At 42.1% G+C, this 25,482-nt stretch overlaps 1 protein-coding gene across 15 annotated transcripts in view; it reads right to left on the minus strand.

Annotated features, from left to right (window-relative positions):
• Positions 1 to 776: 776 nt before the first annotated feature.
• ptprk (protein tyrosine phosphatase receptor type K) overlaps positions 777 to 25,482 on the minus strand; it is a 107,800-nt gene continuing 83,094 nt past the window's right edge. Inside the window, exons 21-42 of one of the 15 annotated variants that reach the window (XM_070988200.1) lie at positions 23,677 to 23,812; positions 20,269 to 20,298; positions 16,779 to 16,939; positions 16,072 to 16,107; positions 13,959 to 13,970; positions 13,454 to 13,641; positions 12,345 to 12,432; positions 12,002 to 12,078; positions 10,857 to 10,874; positions 10,234 to 10,270; positions 10,039 to 10,136; positions 9,775 to 9,891; positions 9,319 to 9,473; positions 9,033 to 9,168; positions 7,650 to 7,799; positions 6,935 to 7,108; positions 6,006 to 6,023; positions 5,254 to 5,385; positions 4,810 to 4,935; positions 4,544 to 4,707; positions 4,000 to 4,135; positions 777 to 3,788 (exon numbers count right to left, since the gene is read on the minus strand). In XM_070988200.1, the coding sequence (XP_070844301.1) occupies positions 3,735 to 3,788; positions 4,000 to 4,135; positions 4,544 to 4,707; positions 4,810 to 4,935; positions 5,254 to 5,385; positions 6,006 to 6,023; positions 6,935 to 7,108; positions 7,650 to 7,799; positions 9,033 to 9,168; positions 9,319 to 9,473; positions 9,775 to 9,891; positions 10,039 to 10,136; positions 10,234 to 10,270; positions 10,857 to 10,874; positions 12,002 to 12,078; positions 12,345 to 12,432; positions 13,454 to 13,641; positions 13,959 to 13,970; positions 16,072 to 16,107; positions 16,779 to 16,939; positions 20,269 to 20,298; positions 23,677 to 23,812 (2,243 nt within the window). In that variant the 3' untranslated portion in view covers positions 777 to 3,734. Of the gene's footprint in view, positions 3,789 to 3,999; positions 4,136 to 4,543; positions 4,708 to 4,809; positions 4,936 to 5,253; positions 5,386 to 6,005; positions 6,024 to 6,934; positions 7,109 to 7,649; positions 7,800 to 9,032; positions 9,169 to 9,318; positions 9,474 to 9,774; positions 9,892 to 10,038; positions 10,137 to 10,233; positions 10,271 to 10,856; positions 10,875 to 11,932; positions 12,079 to 12,344; positions 12,433 to 13,453; positions 13,642 to 13,958; positions 13,971 to 16,071; positions 16,108 to 16,778; positions 16,940 to 20,268; positions 20,299 to 23,676; positions 23,813 to 25,482 lie in introns of all 15 variants that reach the window. The other 14 variants (XM_070988196.1, XM_070988195.1, XM_070988203.1 and 11 more) reach the window with 14 other exon arrangements.

Genomic DNA, 25,482 nt, shown 5'->3' on the forward strand with positions numbered 1-25,482 from the left:
CCTAATAGAGCAGTTATGAACATAAAAACTTGAATCTCTCTGGCCTGCTTGGTGGTCCTGCTTCAGTTTCAGGATCCTGGTATTGTGCATGCTGGCTCATTGCACAGCTTACTGGGAGACTGGAAGATGTTGATCCTCACAGTGCTTAAGGAGCGTTGGGACCAGGTGTTCCCAACTGATCGAACAGCCACACACAGCGTGTACCTTTCATGGCAGGTATTAGGTTCAGGGCAATTTATCTTCCTTATACCTAAACTTCAGCTTTTCCTGCTATGACAGGTCAAGATGTTTGCTGTGAAAAAGTTTTGTTAGATACAGAAGCAGGTGCACTCATCAAGTCCAGTTTGTACACATCCACACAGTCTCAAGAGGAGGGCTAATCAGCAGAAGTGAAAGCACCTCTGTGGGTGGACGGCGGCTGTGTGGGAGCTTTAAAGATGTGAATATCATCAGGTTGTTCATCTGGTTGAACAATCAGAAAATATAGAAGATATAGATCATCATTAGTGAGATATAACCATAAAACTTCCCCATTACTTACACTAAGACAATTATTTTAATGTTTATATATATGCAGATGGTCTAATTAAGTAGTTAGTTTGCATGCATTTCCCACTTCATTGTGTATTTTGGATGTTTTCTTTCTTTGTGAAAGTAGACATGTTACAGAAGCAAAATAGCCCAAAATCCAAAAGTTGTCCGATGGATGAAGCAATGTTGGCCTTCACTTCGCAGCCTTTCAACTGTAAACCGATCACAGAACACGCCCAACAGTCTTAATTAAAGAAGTGTTCTTTATTACAGCAAAGAAGCCAAACATTACAGACAAGAATAATTATGAACCATGGAGATCATTTCTATACTCAGACTGGCCTCTCATCCAGACATCTGCTTCATTCACTACTCTTCAGGGCCATTACTTCAGATTTATTGAGGGGGAATTATGGGCATCTTAACAGCATTTGCTCCTTAGTTTTCCCCTCAAGTGTGCAGTTAAGAAGGCTGACACACCGTATTGAATTTCTCTTAAAACTCTCATCACTGACTGCTTCACTTTCCTCTCTACATGCTGTAGAGATGGCCGTCCAGCTGGTGAACCCCATCATCACTGACGAATTTTCTACCCCGTCTTTGGGTCAGACCAGAAATCTGGAGGCAAAAACTGAAAATCGATGTTCCACCAGTGGCAGAAAATTCTCTATTCAGGGAAACTATAATGCTTTTTAAACAATATCCGTCAGTTGGAAGTTGAATCCTCTGGGAATACAATCTCTGACTTTTTATCTACAACAGAACTGATGTTCTGACATTGCATCCATCATCTAAATCTCTACTGTTCATCCAACAATAGAGCCTTTTCTGGTTCTCATGAAAGTCTATTTACAATAACATCCTTAACAGTAGACCTGTGCTACTCTTGCTCCAACCGAGTGGAACCTATGACATTTTATGTACAATAAAGTTTTTTTTTTGTTTGTTTTTTCTGAATCAGTTTTGTGCACAACAGAAACACATCTGCTATTCGGCAAAGCCTCACAAAGAATTCATGAAGCATTCTGATTAATAAAACACACTGAATCATGGTCCAAAGGGTACTCAAAGCACTGATCGTCCATGAGAACGCATCCGACGAAGCCCTGGTTGCGATCTAAGAAGCTGTTAAAATGCTTGTCTCAACAAGGAAATTCAAATGATTAGGCACAATAAATGTTTCTGTTTCACAGTCCTGCATATTTCACTCACTAAGCCTGTTTGCAGCACTGAGTCCGTGTGTATTCAGGGATAATGGTGAGCAGGATATGAGGATGAAGATAAACAGCTTATCCCGACTAAGACGTTAAGAGGGATAGGAGCTATTATCCAAAATACTCTGTGCATATAAATGCGCTGATGTTCCACTGACCACAAACAGAGCAATGGGGCTTTTACACAAATAAACCACGGTAACATCACAGAGAGTTTCAATAAGTGAAAACAAGACAATACTACTGAATTCCACCTAAATACTGAAAAACTACTTCTAATGCTTTAATATACAGCTTCTATCAGGGGTTCTTAAACTTCCCTTCATGGACCCAAATTGAGCAGATGCAGCTTGTTACCTCGGGACCCATTATGGGCTCATTAAATCATACTAACACTCTCAATGCTCCAGAGGAAACAGACTCGCAGCCCATTTTGCGTCCCGGCCCACAGTTTAAGAAGCGCTGGTGGTGGAGTAAACATGGAATGAAGAATGATTGTTCTTACAAGCAATGCAAGTAAACAAACAATAAATACAAACAATGTGCTTTATCCATATAGACATATTTACACAAAGTCTTTGGCTTATGAATAAACATCAGCTACAAAATAACAATAAAAACAAAGAGAAAAGTGTTGGCCACCAGTGCACAAAACAAACGAGGCCTGGGGTCAGTTCACTTCCAATTCCATTCAAACCAAACTGTAACTCATCGGTTCGTCGAGGAGTATTCATCCTCAGCATCCTTTTCTATAAGCCGACTCCCTCCAACCCAATTTGTACTTGAAATAAAACACCCCATTTGTGAATTGGCTGAATTGAAAGTGCATTGGGCCCAGCCCTGAAACAAACATGATTATGCTAATGTCACATGGTCGAACAAAATCTTAAGTGTTCAGTTTTTACAATTTGGGGTACGAAGAAGACCTCCAGGCCTCCATCCAGCAGATCAGTAAATGACGCAACAAAAGCAGAGAGGACCAACTCTGCAGCTCACAGTGACTGCAGAGAACATGAACAATAACACGTATTACATATTTTTTGTGTATATTTTAGTGAAAATCCTACACATTTTTTCAAGTTGCCACTTCATGATATCGAAAATAAAAAAAATTAAAATAAAAATAAAAAGACTCCCCGTGTAAACTTTCTGTTTTTGTTTCATTTCAGTCTTGTTTCTAAAATGCTTCTTTATCTAATTAGCAAACTTGTACTGACATTTAGGTAATTTTTTACGGCTACGTATCCGACAATCTGCTGCATGTAACCGATGTGAAATGGGTTCAAAGTGGCTGGAAAGTAGTTAAATTCACAATAATCTTCTGACTTAGAGTCTGAAATGACAGATGCTGCTGATGCATGGAGTAGAAAACAGAAGCATTCACAGAGTTTGGCCAGGCTGTGACTTTAAGTTTGTTGTTCTTGTACAAAAGTACTGGTGGGAAATATTCATGATACGATGCCCAACACTGTTAAGATACTCGGAAATTAGCATGAGAGCAGGAATGTGGGGCCAATGAAAACTTGCAGTTACTCAAAAGCTGTGGTTTGCAGCTTGCAAGGGAGAAGGGAGACATCTACAGTGCACATTGAGTACTGCAGCTGAAACAGCACAAGGCATCAAGTCCACGGGAGGGGGGCTGTGGTGGGACGCTAAACATTTAAATGAGGCCCAAAACATACAGGGGCCCGCTGGCACTCAAGAAGCTGGATAATAAGCGTAAAGGAGTAAAAGGAGTGACGTCTCCCCCCGTGCTGCACTTCCAGCACCTCCTTCGGTTAAAAGTCTGAACGTTTCCCTTTGTTTGGATACTTTACGAGGAGCCGCTTTCGCTTGTGCCATTCGTAGGGACGCAAAACGGGCGCTACGGAACGGCCACCACAGAGGGGAGTCGGGACCAAGCAAAAGCAAAGGATCAAACACACGGGAAGTGAAAAGATGTTCTGCTCCTCTTCACCTCCTCCTCCTCCTCCTCTTTCCCTCCGTTGTTTAAGAGGACTCGATGAACTCCAGTGCCAGGTCGTAGCAGAACCGATACTGTTCCTGCAGACAAACACAGACACAGGGTGATCACACGGTCGCATTTGGCTTCTTTTACTTTTATCCCAACAAATCAAACATAATCATTATCTTCCCGTCTCCTTCCTGTAAACATCAGGGACATTTATCTTTCTAAATATGCTTAAATAATGTCAATAAACCAAACTGAACCTCTGTCACTCTCACTCTCTGCGCCTCCTTCTCTCTAACTCACCGGAGTGTCCACCATGTTGGGTTTGCTGTTCCTCAAGGTCTTTACGGCGTGGAAGACGTCGACCACACTCTGCCTCTTGGCCATCTCGCACACGATGCTGCTGGCGCAGAAAACACCGCTGCGGCCGCCTCCGTTTCTGTAAACGCACAGACAGCGATGGTGTGAGCGCGGAGGTATGCGACCAAACGTTATATTTCAGTCGTGCTTTTGCTGGCTCTCTCTGTGTTGATGGCGCTGACTTTGGCACGACTCATCCTGCTTGTCAGTGAATTTTGTGTGTCATTCTGAGGGAGTTTCATTAACACTTCTTAATATAATCAACAAATGGTGCCAAGATAAGTGGCACTAATTACCAGTCCTCCAGTGGACATCAGCGCTTATTAGCTTAAGGTAAAATAGAGCCAAATTTGGCGTCTTGTTTGGATTCTTTTCACCTTCCATTGAAGAAATAAACTGATATTTTTCACTGATTCTTCAGAGAGCTGCTGATTTTTACACACTCTTGCTTAAGAGGATGAGGAGGAGTGTTTTTGGGTGTACTCACAGGCAGTGCACGATGGTTCTTCCCTCGCCCTCCTCTCCCTCGCGCTGCCACTGGTCGACCTGCAGGATCAGTTTGAGGAAGGAGCGTTTGGAGGCGGGAACCTCTCTATGTCCCGCCCAGCCCAGGTACTGAAACTGACGAACCATCAGGTAGCCTTCCTGAGGCTGAGACATGGACGAGACACACGTTTAGAGGGACGGATTCAGCAAAGCAGCGGCTGTTTCTGTTTGTTTCATTCATTCAGAAAACCACAACTATCCACTAACCCTGGTGAGGTTGCAGACTCTGAAGAGTCGACTGATGACGTCACAGTCCATCGAGCAGGACATACATTCCACCTGGACCGGACCGTAACGCAGCATGCCCTCCTCTGGCCAGTACTGGGGACAGCCCTGAGCAGAGCAGTGACAGCGGTGAGACGCAGCACATGCAGAGAACAACTGGGCACTTAAACAAACACAGTATTATAAAGGTTCCTCGACTGGACTTTAATTAGATTTTGAAACATACAATAAATGACACATATATCAAAGGATGTGTTGTGGAACTCCACTATGTTACTACTGTGTATATAAAGGTGTACATGTTTACAGTTTAATAAGTAGGTCATACTACTACACTGTATTTTTTGATGCTGTTGTTGTTTATCCCCAAAATATCATCCTGAATTGATTAAATTATGATACTAAGGCAAAAGAAGAGTGAATTACCTGAGCCAGGTCAATCTCATTCAGCATCACCAAACTGGTACATCCATAGTCGTAAACCAGACGCCAGAAGTCTTTGACAGTGTTAGGCAAAGGATGCTGGGTAACGATGAATGCAGCAGGCTGTCTGTAGCTCTGCAGGAAACAAATGAGACAGCGCACCGTCAGGCCTTTCATACGTACGAGTGTCATTTCATCCAAACTCTGCAGCTCTGCTTCGTCACCTGAATACCTTCTTTCTCTCTCAGACACACACACACACACACACACACACACACACACACACACACACACACACACATCAAAATACAGTGGGACAATCTGTGGGAGAGCAAGCAGCACCGGTGATGTTCAGGTCATGTGATCATGCAGTGGGGCCTATCAGATGTGAGGGTGGGGAGCATGCTTTACATTTACAAATACACTGTCCATACAGTACATGTACATCTACAGCTGACAGGGTCAGTTAACTTCATGTTCAGTTTAAGTTTTAAAATGTCTCCCACGGCAAATTTGTCCCTGAATAAAACTGAAACTGGAAGTGAACTGAGCCCGACGCATCCTGAATGAAAATGTACAGCCAAATGTGTGACATGGGCGCCAATGACTTGTAGTGATGAGGGGGGGTCGAAAGTGGGGGTCAGGTTTAGGATTCGGGGAGTAAATGGCTTTGCTAAACATAAACCTGGTGGCAGAACGACACTGAAGCCATGAAACAAATCCAGTATTGGAGATTTGAAGAAAAAGCCCATTACCTGGAACTCTTCTGACAGCTTGGTTAGAGAGAGGCCAAAGGTAAGTGACTAAACTTTAAATGCTTAGAAATTGGACTGAATTCCAGAGGTTTTACAGCAGTTTACAGTATTTTTGTCCTCCAACAGCTCTGTCGGAGAGAAGCCAGGTTTCTTTCCGCACCATGCATGTGTTACATTTTGTGTTTCAACCATTATCATAAACTCACATACTGCGCCTCCAGCCCACCCCTCACTACCTGTCCCTCTCTCACGTATCATCTATGAAAGCAGACCTGCTAATAAACAGCAAATAGTAATTAAGCCTGACAATGACCAGATATTTCTATCTTACCTTAAATTTCTACCTACTTATGACTTTGTTTTTCAAGTCATGGTACATGGGCAGCATGCTGAGACAGTGTCAGCTGCTGCCCATGTAAACAATGTCCTGCAACAACGAGGCTGTTGACGATTGGGTGGTGGCCAGAGAAGCTAGCGGTCTTTTCAGAACCTGGATTTGTCTCTAGCCTTCTGCTGCTAAAACCACAAACACAGCATCACACAAACAGGGAGGGGAGTCTGTGTGTGTGTGTGTGTGTGTGTGTGTGTGTGTGTGTGTGTGCTGTCTGTATGAACATATGTGCATAAATATTTGAATGTACATGTCTTTATCATTAATTGTGCGTTACCTCTTAAAAGTGTGTATCATTTTCAACAGTTACATGATTGCAGTTTGGGACAAAAGACCTTAAAGATTATAGATTTTTTTTTCTTTTACTTTTTCATGTTGTTTATACTCAAGTTGTGTTAAAAGCAACACATCTGCTCATCTAAAACACTTGTTTCCCATCAGAAAAGAAAACACACAGAATGAAATGTCCCAAACTACTCTTGCTTGGTGTGTTGAAAATCACACAGCCTTACTGTGTGTGCGTGCGTTAGAGACTTACATCCATCAGAGCAGCATTGATGTAGTTGCTGCTTTCTCCGTCTATTGTAATGAGGAAGGGAAGGCATCTGTCAGGAGGAAGGCCGTCCATAAAGCGGTTCTTATCTTGGTTTCTAGGCAACAATGCGATGCTGCAGTCCTCAGGCTGGGGCTGAGGAGTCACCGAGTTTAATGTCTGGACGAGGAGAGAGATGTGAGTCGTGTAAGTTAGTGTATTTTATTAGTTTTTAAGTTAAGAAAGAGAGAAAAGTGCCGGTAAAGGCAAAGAAGAGGAAGACTGCTGAGGAAGGAGATGCATTCAAGATATCTGTCAGGCCTCAAGGAGACACACATTTTGGTTTTGAGCTGTTTCTGTTTCTTCTGGGCTGCAGCTAAAGGTTCAATTTTACAGCAGAGAATTTGTAAAGGGAGTCGATTTAAAGGCGAGCAGTTCATCAAAATGTGACTATTTACTGCTCAGATGCTGCAGGACCATTCAGGAGCTCAAAAACTTTGTTCAAGCTATTATTGTTTGCAAAATACTGAGCATATGGCTGAACAGCAGAGAGGAGGATTATGCTGCAGGAGTGGCTCCAGACATTTCTGTTGACATTTTCTTATTTGTTTGTGCTGTGAAAACTCTTAAAAGTGCTTCTAAACTCCTCGTAAGTCAAATGAATTCTGACCACAGGCACATTGTAAAAAAGTGACGCTTAAAGGGCTGAAATCACATTTACCTGGAACTCATCCTTCAGGTGCGACGAGTTGGTCTGCGAGTCGATGCGGATCAGCTCATAAAAAGCAGCCTTGAACTCGCAGACCGGTATGGCTGTTTCCCCACATAGACAAGCCTCCAGTATGGCGTCATGGATGAATATGTACTGCTCCTGAAGACATAATATTCACAACATGCATATTATCACAAACGTACACATCTTTCACTCCGAGACAAAAACATTAGCAAACAGTCCAACATGAAAGGAACAAATAAACAAACAGCTCGCCCGTCAGGGCCCCGACGTCCACGTGTCCACTGCAGTAAAACGCACAACTTGTCGCACGGACAACACGAAGAGCCGCGATGCCGAATGAAAGTGAGCATGCTGACAGCGTGAGTGAGCGGTGACGGATGGGAGATGGAGCTGTGAGTGAGATGAGATGACAACTGTCGAGCTTTGGTTGACTTCACCTCAGGAAATTGTCTTTTTGGGATTCTCAAGCAGAAATGACTGCAGCTTCAACTCAGGGAAGTGAAGGCTGCTCCGGCGAATGACTGAGTGTGCTGTTTTAAACTGTTAGTATACAGAGTATACTAAGCTCAATATCAGCAAACCAATCAGCTTGTGGCTGACTACAACACTTCAAATATGGATACTGCTGCAAAGAAGCAACAAACTGTAAAACATGGATGCTTCACACACATCTTCAACCCGGCAGCACAGAAAATCTACACAATCAGCACAGTTTCAAGATCAGTGTCGCCGTTTCAGTATCTGACCAAATGTGAAATGTGGTCACAATCTGCCCTTCTGTTCCTGACTTATGGTGCTCCAGAGAAGTGTTGTTGCAGAATGTGATGATGCCACAGTGAAGCTGACCTTTGACCTTTTGGATATGAAACATAATCACATCATCATTTTTATCCTATGAGACAATTGTGTTAAATCTTGTCATAATTTGGTATGAATTCTTGAATTATAGCCAACAATGTGTTATGTGAGGTCACAGTGAACTCTGACCTCCAAAATCGGATCGGTTCATCCTCCAGAGTAACTGTAAACTCACCAGATGTTTACAGAAAATGTTATCACACTGTAATTCCTGATCCTGCTGCTGGGTGGCGCCAAAGCTACTTTGAAATCTTTGAAAAAGTGGATTTAAACAAATAACCAGATGAATTTCACCTTTGTTACCCAGAAACATATATCAAATCAAATCATACTTTGAGTTTATGAAGTGTGCTTGTGCAGTGAGATGGCATGTTTATGAATGGGTGGCAGATAGATGGCTCCATATAGTCGCTCCAGCCTGTACCATGCTGAGGGCCGAGTCTTACGGTGAAGGTTTACTGACAGCGTTCTAAGATGTGGATGCAGATGGAGGATGGGTAATGCAGTCACCTCAGTCTGTACCATGTTGATCCTCCTGGAGCGAAGAGCCTTCACACAGTTGTAGATGTCGACCACTCCTTCCCTCTCTGCCATGTCCAACATGATGTCGATGACGATGAAACAGCCTGTGCGCCCGGCTCCAGCACTGCAGGGAGAACACAGAGCGAGAACTCACTGTCTATGTCTGGAATGGACTGATTCATTTACGACTATGTGTGTATATTTCAGATGTAAGGGTTCATATTAATCATGTGCGGTACATGAGGTACATAAAGGTCTGCATGTGTTTATATACCTGCAGTGGACCACAATTGGCCCAGCAGAGGGTGGATTGGAGATTTTAACTCTGCGGATGAAGGAAAGTAGTCCCGTGGCGTGATATGGAACTCCGTGATCAGGCCAGCCTGTGAAGTGGAACTGCTTGACTTCCCGCACCTCGTTGAAGCCACGCTGAGTGAAGACAAAAGACATCTTCAGCTTACATTTCATCGCGCCTGTAAAGCTCACATTTCACTGTATGGAGTTCGTCAGTGAGGAGTAATCAGCAAGGAGCTCCTTGAACTCACAGAGGAGACAAACACATCCTCAACCAGCCAAACTGCACATCTTATTCATTAGCTTAATCAGGTAGGAACAGTTAGATTACAGATCTAAGCATCTGGCAACACTTTCAATGATGTAACAGACGAAATAAATGCAAAAGGAAATCAAGACATTATGCAGAAGATAAGCTAAAAAAAACTCCACTCACCCTCTCCAGTGTAAATGTGCGAACCACATATTCAGCAAGAGGTTCGACCTCCACGAAAGTCACCTTGAAGTCTCCGTACACCTCGGCATCATCTGGCCAATACTTATAGCACTTAACCTGTTTGAGATGAAGATCAGAGTTTGGTCAAAAACAGCGAGATGATTAGAATAACACATGCTCAAAGACCTGGATCAGGTGGCATCCAAGTGTCAAAGGGCCTGAATGAACTTTGCGAGGCAAAACACGGGGAAAAGAGAAACTTACCCTTCCAACCTCCACCAGATTGGTTACCATTACGATGCAGGCTGACTGTTCCTGCCACACCATCCTCCAGAAGTCGTACACCGTCTCATGAACAGGACCTACATAAAGACACACGCATTAAGCACTTTGTACGACCACTACAGTTATGAAGTATTTGTATTCTTGCATGTGTTTGACAGCGTGGTAGTATCTTACCCTGAGTAGCAATGTAGTGACTTGGTCTCTGGTAGCCCTGAAAACACAACAGCATAACAAAGCATCTCAATAAGCATAAAAACTGTGAGTATCCTTTTGCAAAATCTACAAAATCTCTTTCTTTCACAGTCGGTGACGTCCTCAGTGCAACATTAACATTAAGGTGCACTGCCAAGAAGTTTAGAGTAAAGCTGACAGAAGTCTTTTGACCATATAGTCAATGAATTGAATGTCATTCATCTTGGTTATCTCATCACGGGTGATGTGATGTGGGAGTACTTGACATCTCTGGATCATCAAAACAAAGCTGCAAATTGATGGCCAGAGTAAGGCCCTGCCAAAATCTATAGATGCATTGATGCCTGTCACCTTTATAACAACTGTCAGGCGCAAAAAGCTACGACAACCACTGACTGGCCTTTCCTGATGGCACAAACACAGGTACAATGCATCAGCAAATTTACAGCACACAGGAGGATGTTAGGTGGTGGTGATGGAGTGAAATCTTCCATGCAGCGGAGACCCCAGCAACTGAAAATGTGCGGACAACGTGAGGTGGATGTTCAAGTGAGCAGGTGTAAAAGGTTGAGGGCATGAATGAGAGAATCCACAGTGATACTTACATCCCTGTACAGCCAAATCTATAGCCCAAGCCACAGGCAGAAAGAACGAGTGGAAGAAAGAAAGAAAGAAAGAAAGAAAGCACAACAATGTCAGTGAGTGTCAATCAGAAAAAGAAAAGTTGCATTGATATAATGGGAGTTTGAACAGGACATGCAGAAAAAAAATGACCTAACACTTAGACTGAATAGAGGACACTTCCTGATGTCTCCAGCTGATTGTTGTCATTTGTTGGAGTAAAATGCAAATAATGTAACAGTACCAACAAAGACTGGCTGGATACACCAGAGAGTGTCCACTCCATTCATCTAATTCTAGCTTAATGTGAGCAGTGGCATGCATGAGACAGTTTTAATGGCTGGTAATGACAATATAGGAGATAAGCAGTATTAGCATTTTAAAAAAAAAGCACAATGATTGAGACTAACATGCAGATGATTGTTGTAAAGGTGACAGCGGAGTGGAGAGGTGGAGATGGAAAAAGATGAACAATGCATGAAACAGATGAATGGATGGATGGTCCAGTTAAAAGATGAATGAACTGCAGGCTGAATGCAGCGGCTTAAAGGAAAGACTCTCATTCACTTTCTTGCCAAGAGTTAGATGAGAAGATCAGTACCACTCTCATGTGTGTACAATAAATATGAAGATAGCACCCGCATAGGGTTAGCTTAGCTTAGCATAAAGACTAGAAACAGGGGGGAACAGCTAGCCTGACTCTGCCCATAGGTAACAGTCCGCCTAACAGCGTCAAAGAAATAAAATATCTCCCAAAAAGTCAAACTTTCATTAAACAAAAGTCAAATTATGAAGCAATAACTACATCTCTCTTTGTATGGCTAATCTAAATCTAAATAACCTACTATTTAAGCCCATTCAATGTAACTTAATTTGGCTGTATCAGGACAGTATTACACATTCAGAATGGATGCATACATGAAAACGTGGATAGAGACAGAAGGACACCAGAGACAGACACATGTGCTGAATGTGTGATGTGTTTTCGGGGTGGCTGGATGCGTAAAATGGCACGATGGATGACTAGTAGACGCAATAAAGGTATAGAGGCCTGACATACGAGCGAGGGAGTGTGGTTTCGTTGGTTTCGTTGGGAGCCAATAGTAGCATTCGATGCGTTTCCACTTACATCGATGTAGTTGGCGTTGATGTAGTCGGAGGAGGGGTCGTCTTCTATGGGCTGGAGAATAACCCTTGAATGGTCGTCTAAAGAAGGACAAAGGAAAGAAGCGTTGGAGAGAGCAACAGAAAGAGACGAAGACGAGGAGAGACAGTGACATAGAAGGGAGAGAAGAAAGAAAAGAGAATATTTGTATGAATAGAATATTTGGGCACTGATGGAGTTAAAGCCACTGAAACTTAATATCATTAAGAGTGAGGGGATCTTAGCTGTCAATCAAACCACACCCACACGGTCCTGATGTGAATATTCTTCTTCCTGTAAAGCACATCGTAAAATAAAACTTTCTTACATGCTATAATGTTCCCATAGCGGTTCTTGGTGCGGTTCTGCTCCTTCTTGGCCACATCCCAGGAGGCCGACTGGCCCTCGAAGAAGCTCTGTATCACCAACAACAGACGAAACAGCAGGAGGGAAAATTACACGTCATGGATCCTCAACAGTAACACTCTGAGGAGAAAGACGTGCTCGACTGATCGCTTTACTCTAATGGTTTTATTCCGTGGGTACATGAGCAGTGATGTAATGCTTATTAGACACAAAAAGGGGGGGGGGGGGGTCATAAAAAAAGGTTTTTTGCTTTTTAACTGTTTAGTCAATGCGGCAGAAAATACTCTCAAATTACAAGGCAATTCAACCCTCACAGCCGTTCCATCATTTTAATGTCAAGCCAGAACATCAAATAAAGCATCATTGATTTTCCTAATGCGCTTTCTGCTGTTGTCTACTTTAAAACGAGTAAACAATACAGTCCAGATTTCTTAATGCACTTGTTCCAAACCTGGGGGTCCAGAACTTCATGGGCCTTCTTGACTTTAAGGGGGTTTAAGACAGCTTAAAAAAAAAAAAAAGACACAGCAGGCCTGTATCTGAGCATTTCATTCATTTATGTGAGGAAAAAACTGAATGAAATTGTTATTTTTAGAAGTGAAGACATGAACACAAGCTGCATCCACAGAGCCTTCAGTGTCGGCTAAACAGCCTCGTTCTGCATTAGAAATGTACAGATTAAAACAGCCAAAGGACTGATAGAACAAGGCATCGGAGAGAAGAAAACACTGAATTTGTCAAACAAAAGCCTATTAAATATGTATGATTGATAAAAATGAGAATAATTTCAGAATACAGAGAAATGCGTAAAAAGTTACAACAAATATCAGGAAAGCCCTCGCTTTACAGACACTTCCTGCACTTGTTGGGTTCACTGTTTGAAGTAATTGTAGAGTTTATCGTATCCTTTATAAACCCTGATATAGGGTCATAAATATCCTCATCAGGGTCATAAATTTACATGACTGCTTCTACCAGTAATGCTTTTGCTGCTTTTGCCAACCGGGCCACTAACACCACCGCTAGAGCGACTGGTACTGGTAGTAAAAGTACTGCCACTAATAATCTTACTTCATACTCTTCCTTAAAGCCGTAGCTGTCGGAGGTTTTCATCAGGTTGATGTGCTGCAGAAGGTCGGCCACTCTGATGGCAGGGTGGAGCTGTCCGGTCTGGTAAGGAGATTCGGTTCCTTCGCAGTGATACCGAGGAACATCCAGAAGCCGGCTGTTCTCCGCTGCAGAGCCACTGTGGTTCTCGTCTGCGAGAGGAGTTAGGTCGCAAATTAACCAGATTTTCATAGCATGTATCAGAGCCTTCGCTAAAAGCTGGTCAGAGGGATGGATTTCCAAGGCTTTGTGAGTCAAGGTAGGTTGGGTAAAAGCATGTACATCCACTGATTACCAGCTTGAAAAGAAAACATTAGTTTTACCTGCACAAAAGCAACAAAGGAACGACTTTTTCATCTTCCCAAACCTATAATAGCTGCTGGCTTTGAGTTATTACCATAAGAAAATACTGCATTTTCCTCAAATCAAACAAACCGTGAGTCACTTTGTTTTCGCTGTCTGTACTCACCTGTGATTGGAACTACATGTCAAAGCAGCACAAGAGAAGAGCAGAAAGGATTAGTCTGACGGCAGGATAAGAGGATTTGTTGGCAAGACTCTAAACATGAACTGCGGGTTACTTTGACAACTTTGATGGATCTAAAGGGTCTCAAATCAAAGGTTTATACATAATGGATGACGCAAATAAACAGAGGATGATCTCACAAAACAATGGAGCATGACCAAAAAAAGATGATAATAAACACTTTGCATTAAGTGGGTTTTGTCACAGTACTAAAACAACATCTATAGCAACATAACACCAACTTCAAACGAGCTGGAAAGTCTGAAATTCCCTCTCATGGTATCATCTGCTGCTACTTGCAACTACTTAACTCTGCTCCTACTGTTCAAAGCATCTACACCTCCCTCACTGTAATGCTAAAAGTCAGTGGTTTTCCTCTAAAACAATACATTTAAAGCACAGATGAGGAATCACTGGCTGCAGATCTATGATGTCATTAATTTTTCATTTGAGAAGCTCGCGCGTTGGAAAAGTGTTTCAGTTGCGGGTTATCATGGGGTTGTGAATGCTTCTGTGCTGCGGGGGATAATGCGAGTTGGCAGTAGTAACGCACAGACTGACAGGTTGTATAATGGAGTAGCTTGGGGTTGCGGCACAACCGGCCGATTTCATCTTCACCACTGTTTATAAACTGACACGGTTTATTTCATCCAACTGATGCTTTTCTCTGCTCTGAGGACATGTTAGCTCATTACTGATTGTTAAAGGTTTGTTAAGCCCTCGTCAGGCCAATTAACAGTAAACTTGACCCGACACTGCCTCTTAATTCGCTACTTCCTGCTACTCCTCCAACGCTGTGATGTGATTGGCCAGGACAGATTGTAACTGCAGCCTTCACTCCAAATTAGAGGCAATGGAACAGTTAATTAACACAGTTTGGTGGCGTTGGGGATTGCAGAGCCCTTAAGGGTATGTTAGAGCTCCACGTCATGCCGCAGTGTCAACGCCAGACTAAACTAAAGATAAACACATTGCAGTGCAAAACGGGAACAGGAGTCACATCCAACTTGGCAAAAACTACAGCTTTCACGATTCAGACTGAGGCATCAGCGACAAAACAAGGCTGGGGAATAACACAGATGGTAGATACTCGAGCAGACTTCCAGATCTGGAGCACAGAAAAACATCCACAGCACACAGGGCTGTAGGCACTCAGTCGTTCACTGTCACTTGATGTCACAGATTTAATGTGCAGTCATTTCGCAGTGGCAATGTGACAAATTGTCTTCCTCCTTTTATGCATCGGTTTCTGTCGTTTTTGGGACGGGGAATGGCATGCCTTAAAACAACTCAAAACTGTGGAAATAATGAGGTCTCTGAGGGAGAATGATGGTAATTACTGTGAATATCAATAACTCTCGGTAGGAGGCAGAAAATGTGGCTGGGATTGGGAGCGGTTGAACCTACTGTCGGGAGAACGCAGCACGACAGATGAAGTGCTGTTGAGTTTTACTACCGGCCATGTTTTACACAGAGAGTTGGCATTTGGTGGCAAAAAAAATTACACATCTTTAGATTTCCTTTGAACCGAAGTCAAAAATTCATTTTGTATTTTTGTTTTATTTCTCTCTAATTACGTTCATTTCAGAGCATTTCACTGCTTGTTGAATTGGTTTGCTCCCAAAAACACGCAAAAAAGCAATAAAATTGGGGAAATATTACTTTAAATAAGCAACTTTATCTGCAAACAGAATAAGAAAATTTCACTAATGCAGATAAAATACGTAAAAAGTCTCAAAGAACACTTGAAAGTACTAAAAACGAGCATATTTGTGTGGATACAAAGAAATTCTGACTTCCACAACTTAAAACAAGCAGATTGTCTCGATTCGATCTTACTACACTAATAAAACATAGATAACAGACAAAATCTTTCAACCAAAACTTCAATCCAGCCAAACTATCCACGCGCACACGCGTGTCTAACATTTTAACGACATAATGACGAGACATATGAGACGGGGCGGCAAACACGGGGGCTTTGAGATGATGATGGGTGATCAGTAAAGGGAGCTGGTGGTAAATGTGACATATCCAACCATGCTGCAAGTCTCACCTAGCACCGCAGTAGGAACCAGAGGGTCGTTGGGCACTGCGGGAGGAAACACGGTGAGGAAATGTTCTAAATCTCAGCGTTACTCAAACATGGAAGAGCGAGCAGTGAGCGTCGGGAAAAATTCAAACGCTCATAAAAAGGCTACTGATGGACTGCGCGGCCTCCAGGCGTGACTTAAACATGAGTGGAAAAGCTACATCTTAAGAATCCTCTGCCTTTGCTCAATGTGGTCATCAAGTATTTAACGTGAGAGAAATAATTCAAACTGTTTCTTCACAACAGGCGATCAGCGGGGCTCCTGCTCACACATCAGACACAAACACGCCTGAAAACAAACCCTTTCTTTGTTTCCACTTTTCGAACTGATCAGGCCGAATCACCTCTTAAGGTCTTCAGCTGATGGACATTTTAGAGACCGAAAAAGAAATACTAATCAATAATGAAAAGAACAACTGTGAAACTTTTCAAGTGAGGGCAGAAGATGAAAATAGGTTGACTGGAAGAGGATTAAAAATAATATTAGGCCAAATTCAGACTGACAATGGCCACTTTTATAAAATACAGCCAACAAACAACCAAACAAACAAATCGTATCAGAGCAATAAATCTGAATTGAGGACGAAGGCTTACAGCGTGGACATCTTGATGGTGAATAACACTTCTTATGGTTAGAATAAGAGTAATAATAGTGTTTTTTCTGAACCTACATCTGTTGTTGTAGTTGTGAGAGTCCATGAACGTCACGGCCATCGGATCTTCCCCATGCAGAGTGCTCTGGTCGGCGTAGCTGCGATCCATGGCGTTCACCATGTGAGTCATTTCCTGCCGAGTCGTTCCGATGGCGTCTTTACGCTTTTTAGCCAGTTTCCTGTCGGGAGCAGAGACAGATTCAGTCAGGCATCTCCTAAACACAAACATCAGCCAGCCTGCGGACCACCGCCTCGTGAGGAACAGTCTCAAATTTTCAAGTGTAGTATGATTTTGCATTAAATAGGTGGTGTCCTGCCTTTATTGGCAATAACAGTACGGCTGGGGGCTGCAGGCTGCTGATTCAAGATGCACAGTTTAGAACCAAGAAGGAAGAGAGAGGGAGAAAAGGAGGGGAGAAGAGAAGAAGAGAGGAAGGACAGAGGAGAGAACAGGCAAGGGAGGTAGAGGAAAGGCTTGTTTGTCAATGGCAGCATGTAACAGGCTCGGCTATGTGAGCAGAGGGACGACAGCATCTAATACAGACCAGGGAAATGACCTATGACCTACAGGTAGCAAAGGGGAAACCTGTCATCAACCTCAGTACCACAGATGAGCTGTCAGATGAAAGCCTTTGAAAAACTTTGAAAAGGGTCATGATTTTTTTTGGCTCTCTTCATTATCAGAATGTGAATTTTCAATAAATGAAGTGGAAATAAACATAAAAAAAAAAAAGACCACGGCTTTAAACGTTTGGTTTTCATCCGACAGCAAAGGAAAAAAGCCCATTAAAACAAGAGCAAGGGAATGATTTCTGATCTATAGGAGCTCAGGGAAAAACATTTACCAACCACAGAACCACAGTTATCATCGTACAGTACGAGTAGAAGGACTTCAGGTCATTTCATAAACAGTGTACAGTTATGAGACAGTTTTTCTAGGAAAAATACATCTGAGAAATTCCCGATTTTTAAATTTTAATCTATTTTTCTTCACAGGCTGTTGTTACATTGTTGAATGAATTAATTATCATGAGACCTGGTGCCCGGTGAAGAAAAATAATCTTAAAATCTAAACATCAAGGTGTCCTTGTCAGGGTTCACTCCCTCGATGTGTCCAGTCCTTAAAATCCCAGGGCAAATAACCGCAGAGGGCTTAATGCGTCGAGCATGACGGAGCATGCAGGAACATTTTGCACCCAGAGCCATAGACGTGCATCAGTTAGGACAACATCTGCAGAGGTCAGCAAACATTAATCATGCTTTGATGTGTTTTAAATGATCGGCTCCTCACTTGTTCAGAAGTTTGAGCTCCGACTAAATTTCATTGATTTGTGATCGTTGCGAAACTGATACAAGGTCCGGCTCTGACTTCTCCCCAGCAAACACACAGAAAGCATGCTCTGTTTTAGCGTATATTTTACCTCTTGACCCCAAAATACACCAACTCCACCTCTAAGACCACATACACACATAATGCACGCACACTCACAGACTCAGTAGGAAGATTGGTTTAAGTGTTGACCAGGTTAAGCTGTGTGTGTGGGTGTTTGTGAGTGTATTTATGGCAACAGGAAACATAGGAGGAAAGGCCATACATATATATATACATCATAAATCACCATATGCCGTGTGCTTGTACTTAAGAGAAGGGGGTAGCTGTGACCAGAACTAGAGTGGATCTCTTTCAGTTTTATCTTTAAAGTCTGAATTGTGAGTTGATTTTATGTGTTCAGAAAAAGTCGTGTAACATCTCCTGAACATCATTGAAACGGTAAAGACACCCTGCAAATCTCTTATTAATGAATAACAAAACTATAAACATGGCAGAGTCCTCTCCTTTGTAGGAGAAATTCATTGAAATATACCAGGAGATGAATTCATAAATGGAAAAACGGTCTTGAAAGGTTTTGATTTCCTCTGTGATGAAAAAGAAAAATTACAGATGTTCCTGATAAATGTATTTGAATAGATGTCATATTTTCTCACCATTAAAACTGCTACTTCCTGAGAGTAGTGGTGACTTTATGCTGCAATAATTGGTGTCACTAAAAAACGTATCTAACGTATGTGATGAATGCAGACACGAGCTGGTGAAGAATAAATGCCCATATTCATTTAATTATCTGTGTTTGTAGTTGCTGCTAACGAGCACGCTAACTCAGTGACATCTTCAAATCACTTTTTAAAACGTATCTTTCTAAAAAAACAGCAATTAATGTCTTATTTCCAACATGTCTTTATCTGTATTATTACTATTATTGTTGTTGTTCTTATCTTTATTTTGCTGTTTTTGATTATTATTCCAGTCCAGTGTGTAGGATTTAGCAGCATATAGTGGTTGAAGCTGCAGATTACAACAAACACAACATCCCCTCCCTGTCCAAGCAGTGATGAAACTTGTCCCTCCTGGGCTACGGCAGAAACATGGCGATGCAACATGGCGGACTCTCTCTCTGTAGATAAAAAGAGCTCATGCTAAGGTAAAGAAAAGACGCCCATTTTTATTTTTAAGTGATTATACACTGATGAAAACGTATTAATGAAGATTAGATTCCACCTCTGGTATGTTCTGTCGATAGACCCCTCTAAATCTTACACACTGGACCTTTAAGCGTCTGATTTTTCTCTGAACTGAAATGTTTTAGTCCTGTTTCAACCATGTAAAGCACTTTGAAAACTGTTTAGAAACATGCTGTGTAAGTGAAGTTTATTGTCATTATTTTTAAAAGAGGCAAAATTAGGGATCCATTTTGGTCACAGCTGGTGAGAGACAATAAGAGACAGAGTAGAGAAGGGAGTCCCCACAACATGAGAAAAACCACCAAGAACTACCAAAATCAGAGCCATGTGCTCCAAACAGGAACTGGATTCTTTCAGGACGGGAACCAGGAAGGAGACACTGAGCATGTGCAGCAGAGTTACCGTGATACCTGTGACTTGATGGGCGGATGGATGATCACATGACTACATGCACACAAAGAGCTACAAGTCACAAGTGCAGCATTCTTTTTTCAAATAACACGCTTAGGCCTGTGTCATCCCACTTTGGCCTGCTTTGGTCTGGTTTACGGGCCAACTTTGGCCTTCAAAAGCCTGCTTCAGAGCAACTTTGGAGCATGTAGAGGACACCAGGGCCGAGGTCAATTCACTGTCAGTTCAGTCCCTTTAACAGAAGTTTGCTAACGATTCAGCACTCGTTTATTTCTTGTCACTTCCAGACAGGAAACCATCAACATTGTCTTGCTTTATCCAAGGATTTCAAATATTTAAGTATGAAAATATGGAATTCACTGAAGTCCTGACCTGACTGACATGAAAGTGAATTGACCCCCTCCCTGGCAGGGCGTCAATGAGGATGGCTTTGGCTGGTTGGTCAGAGCTGAAAATGTGTTTTGTCTTGAAAAAAGTATACTGCATCTTTAAAAATAACAACAACTAGCCACTAAGAATTCGCCCAGTAAGATAACAGCAGCCGGGTGAGCTGATTGTTGATTGGTTGTTTACTTACAGGTAATAAGAGTATGAATAGTAGGTCCTCCTGGGGTTGTGAGCCAATCAGAAAGCAAAGAATGAGACACAAGGGTCATGAATATGCAAATTAGGACAATACTGTCCTGTCCCAACCAGCAACAACAGAAACAGAAGAAAACACCTTTGGATTGCTACAACTTGAGGGTCATGCAAGGGGTTATTATAATAACTATGGGCCCTATTTCTTTAAAGAAATAAAAAGAAGAAAGAAGTAAAAACTCAAGTTTAATGCTAAATAAATACTACAAAACAAGCTAAGAGACTTTCTCAATGGACTACCAATATTAACAACAATCTTTGTCTTCTGGAGGTGTCATATTTAAAATATTCGTGCAGTATTTTTAAGCTGCATTTACCGTAACTGGACGGCTCTGATTGGGGATTTTTTTTTTAAAGCTCTAAATCACCTTTACTTTACTAATATGGACAGTAAACAATTTGTCAAATCTGATACAAAGCTATCCGATCTATAACACCATGCCGCTCGCTTCCTGTAAAGCAAGCATGATGTCACTGCGATGTCATCATGTCCCCACCATTTTAAAGATGCAGTATTGTTCAAAGTTGTAAAGGTTCAATGACAATGAAGATTGATCTCCCCAGAAACCTTTATGGAAAACTTGTTCGCTCGTGAGTTTGGGTCATTTCCCAAGTGAGTCGTCACCATGTAGCTTTAAATGAATCTAAAAACGTCAGAATGGACATTTATTTTCATAGCTCAACACAAATGATATCATAGCTCAAAGCAAGCATACATTATAACTGAAACCGAGTTTTTAGGACTCACTTCAAGCAGCTCGAAGGCATTTTTATATCCCATGCAGAGATATATGCAAATAAGTCGAAACTGCCGTCATGAGGCGATCAGTGTTGGCTGCGGCACAATCTCATACGTCTTCATAAATCAAACAAAAGCATATACATAGAAACAGATTTAAACATGAAGCTTGAAAATATTCCATTTCCAAGACTAGAACTCATGTTCAGTTGTTCGTAGGGGTCGTTTATATGACCTGAAGTCTGAACACGATGCTTTACTTCACAGGACCGCTGCCGTCCTGTGGCCGTCCCTCGACCGCTCAGTGATCTTTCATTTGAAGTCGCTGTCTCTGTCCCAGAGGCATGAACGCTGCTCGAGCTGTGATGCAATTACGGAGCCGTAAACAACAGTTACTCCCCAAAAATGAATAAGCTTTCAATTTGGACCAATTTTCTATCATCAAAAGGCTTAAAATCCTCGAGGGACAGAAAACATGGCACAGCTATCAGGCCGCTGAGCGCAGACTGTGGATCAAACGCTGTCAACTGTTTGACGGGTAACAGCATCTACAAGAGAATATGTCTACCTTACAGGCAGACGCTCAGGTCCTTTGATTAACATCTACAATTACACTCTGACACTAAAGCGACAGCGTGAGTGCTGACTCACATGAATTCATTTATAGAATTAGAACAAAAATATGGAAGTCGCTGATCTCTGATGACCAGAGTTCATCACTGACGGTAATTCAATGTCTCTAATGGATTGATGCTGATTCGTTGAGGAGGATTGTGATTGGTTGTAACTGAGAGACTGATTTCCTGGCTGCTCTCTCAAGCCTTATTTCAGCATTAATCCTAAATTTCTTCTAATGTATGATAATGTGATGTAGAGATCAAACCAAGCTGTTTATGTTGACGCTTTATATCATAATAAGAAAAGATGTGATATGACGCACTTGACTAGAATGAATCTGCTCTGATATGTAAATTAAATTCTTAATTATTCTGTTTTTAATGACGCACTCAGGTCGCCTGAACACCAGGTTTTAACTGAAAGGTCACAGGGAGAACGACATGTTTGGTAATGGTTCATTATTACACACACACTCGTGCACATGACTTATACATGTGCATGCAAACGTATGCACACACACGCCCTGGAAAGCAGAAAAAGCTCATGAAGCTCAGAGTTACTCAGATAAGACTTGATGAACAAGCAGCAGGTTCTTAGCAAAACCAAAAGTGTCTAGACTTATGGGTGGGGGTTGAGTTTAAAGGATGTAGACAGCTTTCATGATATTTTAACAGATGTTTGACGTGATGGTATTACACAATTTATTTAAGCCGCTCTGATCTGCCTCGCAGTGTGTCATAGCTGGAAAAAACAAGTACATTCTGTGTCTTACTTTTCTATTTCAGTATCTGATGATGATCGTAAACTACTGAACAGGACTTCAAATATGATACTGTAATGTTAATTAATGTTGTTGTCATCTTAGTGAACCCAAAACAACATGTTTTTTCAGAAGTGGAAGAAATTAAATGACTTCTGGTTCATAAACATTCATTGGCCATCATAACTTACCACAGAGGAAGAATAACAGCACAAGAATATCAGGTTTCTAAAGGAGCAACAGCCTAAAAAACGCGAGTGCAGCTGCGTTTAGCCACCACATGGTGGAGCCCTGCACCAGACTAACACATCACAGACCAAAACGTTACAGCGGCACCTCGACCGACTGAGTGCTCGACTCAAAGTGAGGGCTGAGATGTGTGAAGAGAGAGATGCTTCATTCTTTCAGTCTCACATTTTCTTTTTCTTCTTTTATCCAAAAATGTCTTTAATTATACTTCTATAAACCCTGATGTGTGTATCTAGTCCACCACATCACACTGAGAAACTGTGTGAACCAAAAGGTATGTGTGTCCTCCAGCAGCTTACATTTCTATGCCAACACCTCAAACCCTAACTCCAACCAACCGCCCTTCATTGTCCTCTGTGGCAAGATTTTGCTTTATCCTCAAGTCATCTTTGCCAAAATCTTCTCACAAAGGACCTTCATCTACATATGTGTCCCTTCTCAAAGCCACATTCTAGGTTTAGAGATTATTTTCATACGTTACTACATCTTCTGCTCGAGGGTCTCTCACTGTGTTTCTCTTTCTTAAGCTCAGTTGAGTCAGCTGCTCCGAGTGGTTGTTTTGTCTGGTTTGATTCAACAGCTGTACGAGACATAAAAACATGTCCTCAGATCCTTCTCGTGCAGACAGGCTCACACAGCTGTGTGAGGCAGGAGCTTCTAATTTTGGAAATATCACAGATTCGCACGGATCTCGGGAAAACAAGCCTTCAGCTATTTGTTTAAGTGGAACGTACTTCAGGAACGATTATCAAGCTGGTTCTGAAGGGAGATCAACGTTTATGGTGAATGGATGGAAGATGGTGTTATTACAGCAAATACTGGACCAACACACAACAAGAGAATGGCTTTAGGTGCACGTTTGTGTCTGTGTGTGTTCTTGCTTCTCGTTGGTGTCGTACTATGGTTCATGTGGCATTTGCACTCATGAAACGCTTCATTAGAGCTGTTTTAGTGGGCGTGTTTATGGGGCTGTCACTCACCTCTTCTTGACCAATAAGATGGCCACCAGCACCAGCAGGATAAAGACGAGCACACCGGCACTGATCCCGGCGATCTTCACCACCCGATCCGTCTGTTTGGCGGGGTCGGGGATGACTTCTGGCTCTTCTGTAGCACCTAATGACGATAAAACAACATCAGCACTGAAGCCATTAACAAATTGTAGTGTCACGTTCATATTTTATGTTTCTTGTGTTTGCAGAGTTAATGTTATGTGGACGGCAGAAGAGCAAAAAAAACTTCTCTCACGCTGTGACCTTTGAGATATCACTCACTAAAGTACTAAAAGCTTTGTGAGCTTGAGATTGCTTCTTGTACTGTTATTATTGTGGCCATTGCTGTAGGAAAGCTGCCGACCTGTTTTTTAAAAGCTGCCAGCCACCGGGGGAATACGAGGTGTATAAAACGTCCGGTCTCCACTGGATTTCTTTTAATTTACAAGCTAAATTTCTCTAGCTGTCAATACAGCTCCTGTAAGAAACACCAGGAAGTTCAAACAGCTCTTTTTTCCAGCAGTAGTTTAAGGAACAGAAATACTGACAATTAACAGCTGGAATTATCTTCAAAAGCTTTATCGTGTGAGCTTTCCTACTGCTTCAGTCAAAGAGCTGCACGATATCTGACAAAGACAAAGCTACAAAGTGATGTTTTGAACCAAAAGCACCTGTCGACTAAGCTTAAGAGGAACCCCAAATCTTCAGCAGGTGCAGACCTTCTCCACATTCCTGAACTTTTGCTCTCCTGCTCTGAGTGTAAGCCTGTTATACAGATAATAGAAACTTGGCACTATTTTGAAGTATTTACGCAACCCTGTGTCACCTAAGGCTGGCAAAGTATGCCACCCAACAGCCTCGGGAATTATGTTTGCCTTCACTCAAAATGTCTTTACAGAATGCCCTCGCATCCAGAAAGTGGTGAGTGTGATAAGGAAACAAATCCTGATGAGCAATTTAAATGGGACGTTTTAATCAGCCCCGTGCTTAAGATCAGGTTAATATCAAGACTTGAAATATTCCTGGTAAAGCAAAGTCATTCATGATGAAAATATAGCCGAAAGTTTTGTTTGAGCAGCTTACTTGGCTCACAGATTGACAGTGAATTTCTTCATTAATATGACAGCAATCATGAAGATGAAGAAAAGAGATTACCCACAACAGTCACTTGTACCAAACAGCTCATACAGCTGAGAGTCCTTCTTGTTGTTGTGTTGCGGCTCTGTGAGGCTGAAATCAGGCACGGCAGCACTGTGAGCTCAATGCTAACATCAGAATGCTAACATAAGATGCTGCATGTTAAGCAGAAGAAATGTTCACCATCTTAATTTAACATATTAGCTTGTTAAGATTTACTAATTAGCACACGACACAAAGTACAGCTCAGGCTAAATGTAACGTTTCTTGCAATAGGGCCATAAAGTATTTAACATGATGGTGCATTATGGGATTTGAAACATGAATAACTGTTCAAACTTTCACAGAGGCAGCACCGGAGCATCAGTGGGAGCTGACAGCGTTCACTGCTGCGCTGTACTATCTGGTGGAGCTCGGTCAATTGAAATAAAACCACTCCAGATTTCAGCTTCTGATTCATTTTGAATCGCCTCGTGGTAAATGTACTGAACCGGTGAACTCTGCGCACATTCACTACTCCTACTCCAACTCCCAGCTGCACCCACAGTACAGAAAACATAAAAATGGAAAAACATTCACTATACACGACCAAATAAAGAAACGTTCAATTGGCTTTGTCTTTTTGTATTTCCGGTTATCCTTGGCGTCATGCTCTCA

Source organism: Chaetodon trifascialis, chromosome 19 (genome assembly GCF_039877785.1).
Source record: "Chaetodon trifascialis isolate fChaTrf1 chromosome 19, fChaTrf1.hap1, whole genome shotgun sequence".
Taxonomy (NCBI): Eukaryota; Metazoa; Chordata; class Actinopteri; order Chaetodontiformes; family Chaetodontidae; genus Chaetodon; species Chaetodon trifascialis.